The 7,500-nt window shown below is 42.3% G+C and overlaps 1 protein-coding gene across 1 annotated transcript in view; it reads right to left on the reverse strand.

Annotated features, from left to right (window-relative positions):
* LOC122246151 (uncharacterized) overlaps positions 1–7,500 on the reverse strand; it is an 83,902-nt gene that overhangs the window by 22,515 nt on the left and 53,887 nt on the right. Inside the window, exons 25-37 of the mRNA XM_086539096.1 lie at positions 6,970–7,159; positions 6,344–6,516; positions 5,874–5,951; positions 5,625–5,737; positions 5,124–5,258; positions 4,646–4,744; positions 4,263–4,344; positions 3,553–3,730; positions 3,074–3,249; positions 2,306–2,493; positions 1,484–1,588; positions 387–536; positions 1–85 (exon numbers count right to left, since the gene is read on the reverse strand). The exon at positions 1–85 is cut by the window's left edge and continues 137 nt beyond it. Coding sequence (XP_086395222.1) covers positions 1–85; positions 387–536; positions 1,484–1,588; positions 2,306–2,493; positions 3,074–3,249; positions 3,553–3,730; positions 4,263–4,344; positions 4,646–4,744; positions 5,124–5,258; positions 5,625–5,737; positions 5,874–5,951; positions 6,344–6,516; positions 6,970–7,159 — 1,752 coding nt within the window. The remainder of the gene's footprint in view (positions 86–386; positions 537–1,483; positions 1,589–2,305; positions 2,494–3,073; positions 3,250–3,552; positions 3,731–4,262; positions 4,345–4,645; positions 4,745–5,123; positions 5,259–5,624; positions 5,738–5,873; positions 5,952–6,343; positions 6,517–6,969; positions 7,160–7,500) is intronic.

A 7,500-nucleotide genomic window follows, 5' to 3' on the forward strand; every position in this document is an offset into this window, starting at 1 on the left:
TCACGGTCACGCCCTTCGCTTCACTCGTCACGCCGCCCGACGTCTCCAGGTGCGCCACGATCAGGTACTCGATCCCTGGCCGGAACTGCATCGAAAATTGAGACGGTATTGATTAATTTTTCTCTCATCTGGAAATTATTTGGCATCTCAGTAATTTCAACACCAAGTCATTATCTTTGTCTGTTTTATGTTTTTTTTTTTGCTTTTCTTTCTAGGATAGTACTATTTTTTCTACCCTATTAGTCTTCCCTCTTTTCTCCCTTTCTCCCTTTCCCCCCCTTCACTTCTCCCCATCCTCCCCCCCCTTTCTCCTCTTCAACCCACGCCCCATCTCCCCATTTCCCCAACTCAAGCCCCATCTCCCCTCCACCATTCCCCTCCCTTACCAAGTTCCCACTGACTGTCAGTGTCTCCCCGCTGCCTGTCTTCTCGGTAGTCATTGCATTCTTGATGGTCTCCACGCTGTCCCACACCTGCAGCGTCTCGCCCTGACTCCACTTGTTGCGTCCGGGTTCCCAGGTCACGTTCCAGTTCACCTGTCCAGGAAAATGGTGTTAGTTTCTATTTTCATTGTCTTGTTGTTGCTGTTATCATTATCATCATTAATATCATTGTTAGTGTAATCATTATTATCATCATCATTATTATTGTTATCATTATTATTATTGTTATTATTGTCACCATTATTAACATTATTTTCATTATCATTTTTTTTAACTATCGTCGTCATAATCTTTGTCATATATTATTATCATTATAATAACCATCATTAATCATTATTATGAATATTATTAGCATTAGTATTAGTGATATCATTATTATTATCATTGCCATTACCATTATCATCTTTATGGTTTGATAACATCACTGATACAGTAACAAAATTCATCATCATGAATATTATCTTCATTATCACAATTATGATTATCATGATTGTGATTATCATTGTTATCATTATGTTCATTATCCTCATAAATATTACTATCAGTATCATTATCATCATTGATATCATTATTCGTAGTTATTATTGTTTTTGACATTACTATTATAACTATGATAATGACTGTTATTCTTATTGTTATCATTATCATTGTTATTATCGTTGTTATTATTATCATAATTATTACCATTATCATTATGATTATTACTTTTTATATTAGTGTCATTATTATCATTATTAGTAGTAATACTATCACCATTATCATGATCATTATTATGATTTTTACTATCATTAACATTGTCAATTTCATCCCTGTTTTCTTATTTAATCATTGCTGTTCTCTCCTTTTAGTGTTCTTGTTGATGATAATGTTTTTCATCTCTTCCCATTCTAATCTTAATGTCAATAGACATGACTTTAGATAAGATTTCAGATAAATAAAGAAATACGAAATAGCGAATAATTTTCTTTGAGAGAAACTTTCCTCTCGACAAAACCTCTAAATGAATTATCAGATTGGCCGATGTATCAGCGAAAGCTCACCGTGACGTCAGAGATCTGTGCACCCAAGATGTTGCTCACAGTCGCTTGCACGTTGCTAGCATTGCAGCTTTGACTGTCACCTGTTAACTGGAACTTGAGACGAGCCTGAAAGAAGAGAAAGCATGTGACAAAACATGAATAATTTGTTGCCTTTTGGATTGGTAAATAAGTCATCGTTTGGTTCACGTTATATCGCGTTCGTGTTCATGAGATAAGGTAAAGAGCATATCAAGGTGGTTCCTCGTCAGTGTAGTATCAAATGTTCAAATTTTAGAATTGATTATTTGTGTATGTGTGTGTGTGTGTGTGTGTGTGTGTATGTATATATATATATATATATATATATATATATATATATATATATATAATATATATATATACTTATTAACATATATATATATATATATATATATATATATATATATATATATATATATATATATACATATATATGTATATACATATATCTATACATATATATATATATATATATATATATATATATATATATATATATGTATATACACACACACACACACATACACATATATATGTGTATGTGTGTATGTGTGTGTGCATGTGTGTGTGTGTGTGTGTGTGTGTGTGTGTGTGTGTGTGTGTGTGTGTGTGTGTGTGTGTGTGTGTGTGTGTGTGTGTGTGTGTGTGTGTGCGTATATATACATATGTGTATATGTACAATATATATATATATATATATATATATATATATATATATGTATATATATATATATATATATATATATATATGCATATATATTATCGGTAGCACATGCGAAACGAGAAGGACAAAGCATGACTAACCGGAGGTCCGACCCGCCAAACCACGAAACTCCCCGAGGCCTCGGGCGCTGTGTTCTCGTCCCCGAAGGCTCTCCTGATGCCGTTCTTCTGCCGGAAGGTGAGCGTTGAGTTGGCCTCGACGGCGATGCCCGCTCCCAGATGCACGGTCAGCATGGACGCCCGGAAGCGACACTCCGGCGGCGGGGATCCTGGCGCGGGGAGAGCCGGCTCTTAGTGTGCTGTGAACATTGCCTTTAGCGCTGGACATTATATCATTATCATTGGATTATCATTTTTTCTTGGAAGGCCGAGGTGGTCGAAGTTGCAGATGGATATGAATGTTCTTTGCTGAAGAATCGAGTATTAGCCCCTTATTGAGGACAATATACCATTGGCAATGTTAATGATATAGATTACAAAAAAAGGAAAAAAAAGAAAAAAAAAAAAAAAAAAAAAAAAAAAAGAAAGAAAAAAAAGATATATACATATATATATATATATATATATATATATATATATATATATATATATATATATATTTATTTATGAACAAAACGACACTTTGAATGGAATCATCCCTCTGTCCAGCTGGTCCAAGGCCAGTCTACATTATCCCGTCAACATAAAGAAACAAAGAAGAAATAAAGATCCAACTCACTCTGCCTCAGCCAACCCAAACTACTCCGCCATTAGGGAAAATCAGCCAAGCATAGAAGATCAAAAAGTGATGATAAAAACAACTAAATAACAATAATAATATATCTCCTTTCGATATATAAAAAAACTCACTCTGCCTAGCATCGACCCACGGCCAGTCCACGATGTTCTGACACTCGACGTCCGATTCCACATTGAGGTCAAACTGTATCATGAGCACCATTCCATCGGCGCTCAGATTCGCTCTCACGACGTTGGGCTGTGGCGCGGTGATGGTCACGCTCTGCATTGGAAGGTCGATCTGCCCGCTAGAGGGAGAGAGCGAGGAGGAAAAGGCATTGATAGGGAAGGATTAAGACCGTATTTATACATAAAGTTTAAAGTCGTAGTCGGATTTGATCATTTCAGAAATAATGAAGCTCGTTATTTCCGGCACTGGAATAACGTGAACCTGAGTTAAGCACCGGGAAATACACACGCATACAAGCACAATGATCCTGTACTAAGCACTCCCAACTCCCCCAAAATAGAAACTCCAATAAACACACTAATCCTGACACTAAGAACTTAACCCCCCCCCCCTACTAAAAAAAGCACACATAGATCCATACGTTTTCACCATCTCAAGGATTGCCGCAGTCGAGGCAACGCCGAAGGAGGGACTGCCGGGGCGGAGGTCGTCGGGCAAGGTGGCGGTGACGGTGGAATCCCCTGAGGGCTCCGTCGGCAGCTCCACCACCAGGTTGGAGGGCGTGCGGGAGGAGGTGGAGCGCTTCCTTCGCCTCGTTGCTGTGGAGAGGAAGAGGAGACGGCTGATGAAGCGAATGAAAAGGAGGGGGACTGATTATGGAAAGGAGGGAGACTGATAAAGCGTATGAAAAGGAGGGAAACTGATAAAGCGTATGGAAAGGAGGAGAACAGAATAAATAATGTGCATAAAATGGCAGGGGAAAATAAGTGAAAAGGAGGAGACTGATAAAGAAAGGAGGAGAGATAAGATATGAAAAGGAGGAGAAATAGAGAGAGAGAGATAAAGAGAGAAAAAGAGAGAGAGAGAGATAGGAAAGAGAGAGAGAGAGAGAGAGAGAGAGAGAGAGAGAGAGAGAGAGAGAGAGAGAGAGAGAGAGAGAGAGAGAGAGAGAGAGAGAGAGAGAGGAAGGGTAATTAAAATGTGTGAAAGGTGTCAGTGAGCGAAATTCGAAGTGGAACATAAGGAACAAGAAGTGGAGGGTAAACTCCTTGATTTTCTTTCCCTTTACGTCTACCCTATTGCACATATCAACACTTGAAACGTGAAGGTCCTCTCTAATCCTAAACTTACCTTCACCATCCAAACTATATTGGTAAAGGAGGAAGGCAGTGACTCCCCCGAGTGGAATGCCTTCCTTCACCTTGAGCTCAATCTGAAGGATCAGAAAATAAGTTAGAATTAGTTTTGATTATTCAGTGTTCATTTTGGATTCAGATTCATATTTTTGCTTCAAACTGACTTTATTAATCAACCTGTTTATTTCACACCTTTTTTCATACACCTGTTTTTTTCTTAAACCTGTTTTTACACCTCTTTCTTACACCAAAGAAATATCACGTTTTCTTTGTCTTTCTTTTTTTATGCCTAAAAAAATACGTTTTTGTTTTCTTTCTGTCTTCCTATTACACGGAAGAAATAATTCGTTATTTTCTTTCGGTAAGTAAGATACTTACCGACCGCGAGGAAGAAGGATCGATGCCCTCAATGCCCAGATCGAAGGAGGCTTCCGTTGAGTCCACGACCTCGATCTTCTCCTTCGCTATGAGTTCGATCTTCAGAAAGAAAGGAAAAGAAGAATGACGATAAAGATGAATGACAATACTTGTGGGAAAAAAGATGCTCATTTTTGGATTGTTTCGATACGTTCCATTGAAGCAAAGAAGGGTCTAAATGCATTATGAGAGAGAAAGAGGGGAAGGAGGCGAGATTATGGTGGGCACAATTTGATATATAATGAGAGAAAGATAGAAAGAGAGAGAGAGGGAGAGAGAGAGAGAGAGAGAGAGAGAGAGAGAGAGAGAGAGAGAGAGAGAGAGAGAGAGAGAGAGAGAGAGAGAGAGAGAGAGAGAGAGAGAGAGAGAGAGAGAGAGAGAGAGAGAAGAGAGAAAAAAAGCAAAAGAGGGGAAGATTACAGATGGACCAAACTCTTACAAGATCAGGATTCTTCTTGTTCTTGGTGCGCTTAGCCCTGAAGGTGCAGGCGAAGGTCCAGGTGCCGGGTTCCAGCCTCCGGAATGTGGCTTTGATCTTCGTGTCTCGGAAAATGATGCTCCACGCGTTCAGACTCTGTCACGTAGAAGGAAAAGGAGGCAGAAATTAACTTTGTGTGAGTCTACATATATACTCTGTGTGTGTGTGTGTGTGTGTGTGTGTGTGTGTGTGTGTGTGTGTGTGTGTGTGTGGGTGGGTGGGTGGGTGGGTGTGGGTGGGTGCGTGTGTGTTTGTGGGTGGGTGGGTGGGTGGGTGGGTGGGTGTGGGTGGGTGCGTGTGTGTTTGTGGGTGTGTGTGGGGGTGGGTTGAGGGGAGTGGTGATGGGTGTGTGTGTTTGTGTTTAAGTGTGTCCATGTTTATGAAACCTCTTGCATACAACCAAGTTATAGTTTGTCAACTTTTCAGCCTTTGATCTACAACTGGCATAGCCGGCCGCCCTACCTTCTCTGTGTTCGTAAGTGTACAGGATTCATCTTTGTGTTTTATCGTGGTGACGCCAGTGATTTCGGCCGTGAGTGTCAGTCTCAGCAAGATCTTCGCCTCTGCTTCGGTACCTGCAAGAAAGGAACACGATAAACAGCGATCACATAAATCTGAAATCAGAACAATGATAGTAACTGCTGTACCATAGAACATTATAGTGACAAAAGAGTGAAGAGCCAAGAAAAAACGTCATGACGTAAGTACTACCTCGGTTGGCGGGGTCCAAGAGGGAGACGAAGGCGGAGTCCAGGGTCAGGGGCTCGACATTTCCGATGGCTTGACAGTCTGTGCGGAAGAGAATGGTGTGCTTAGTTTCGAAGGCCGCTCTTTCGTGAACTTTTATGACCTGTATTTCCCGTCCTGATGTTCTTCACTCTGATATCTCCTCTCCTTCGAGTCTGTTTCTGCATGTTTCGTATGAATTATTGCTTGGACATACCAAGAACATGTATATCCCGGACTTTTTAGATGTATTTTCTATCATCCATCTCTCATTTTTTTTCCTCCCCCCCCTAGTTTCTCTGTCTTTATCTACTTTATCTCCCACCCCCTCTCCCTCCCTCCTCTCTCTCCCTCTCCATTTACCCTCTATCCCCCTCTCCATTTTCCATCTATCTCCCTTTCCCTCTCCCCCCTCTCCCTCCCCACCCCCTTCTCCCGTCGCCCGTTCCCCTCACCGTTGAAATTGGGGTCGTTGACGGTCAGACACTCGCCGCACAGATCGCGAACGGCGCCGGAGAAGGCCACGCTGTCGCAGCCGACGCAGGCGTTGTCGCCGCCACACACGCCACACTGGTCCTTGCCTTCGTCGGCGCCAAGCCCCGTGGTGCCGCCCACGCACATGCCACATCTGCGGGAGTGGTGTTGTTTGGGGGATGGGGGGTTATTGCCTCTTTAGTAATTAATGCTCCGGGAAATATTAGCAGCAGTGATATCAAAGTTGTTGTTGCACATCTACTTTTCATGCTTCGGTTGTTATCATTATGGTTATAATCACTAATATCAGTATTTTTTGTTTTTTTCTTTTTATAATCATTACTATTATTATCATCTTTTTACCACTGCTATTACCGTTACGATTATCCTCACCTATATAATTACCATCAAATCATTCCGATTATCATTATCATCATCATCAGCAGCATTATTATTATCATTATCACCATCCTTATCATTATTAGCATTATCACAGTTGTTGATTATATTACCCTAATTACCGTCATTGCCCATTACCCTCATCATTATCACTCCTACCATCACCAAGACCACCACAACCCCCTTCAGCATCAACCCAAAAACCCACGTGTTAAGGTAGGCGTCCGAGTTGGCCTGTCCGTCGCAAGGCACGGGGTCGGGCTGGTTCCTCGGGATGCACACCTCCTCGCCGTCGATGTTGCGACGTTCATTCTCGTCGCCGCACTTCCCCGCGCAGTCCCGCTTCGCCGTTTTACCCGTCGTGCCCCCGACGCACTCGCCACACTCTATCTTGGCCGCTGGGGGAGGGGAGAAGGAGGGTGAGTTGGGTGGTGGGTGAAAGGAGGCGTGAGTTGGGTGGTGGGTGAAAGGAGGCGTGAGTTGGGTGGTGGGTGAAAGGAGGCGTGAGTTGGGTGGTGGGTGAAAGGAGGCGTGAGTTGGGTGGTGGGTGAAAGGAGGCGTGAGTTGGGTGGTGGGTGAAAGGAGGCGTGAGTTGGGTGGTGGGTGAAAGGAGGCGTGAGTTGGGTAGTGGGTGAAAGGAGGCGTGAGTTGGGTGGTGGGTGAAAGGAGGCGTGAGTTGGGTGGTGGGTGAAAGGAGGCGTGAGTTGGGTGGTGGGTGAAAGGAGGCGTGAGTTGGGTG

The sequence above is a fragment of the Penaeus japonicus genome, unplaced genomic scaffold (genome assembly GCF_977035675.1).
Source record: "Penaeus japonicus unplaced genomic scaffold, GWHDUDI00000001_assembly GWHDUDI00000008, whole genome shotgun sequence".
Taxonomy (NCBI): Eukaryota; Metazoa; Arthropoda; class Malacostraca; order Decapoda; family Penaeidae; genus Penaeus; species Penaeus japonicus.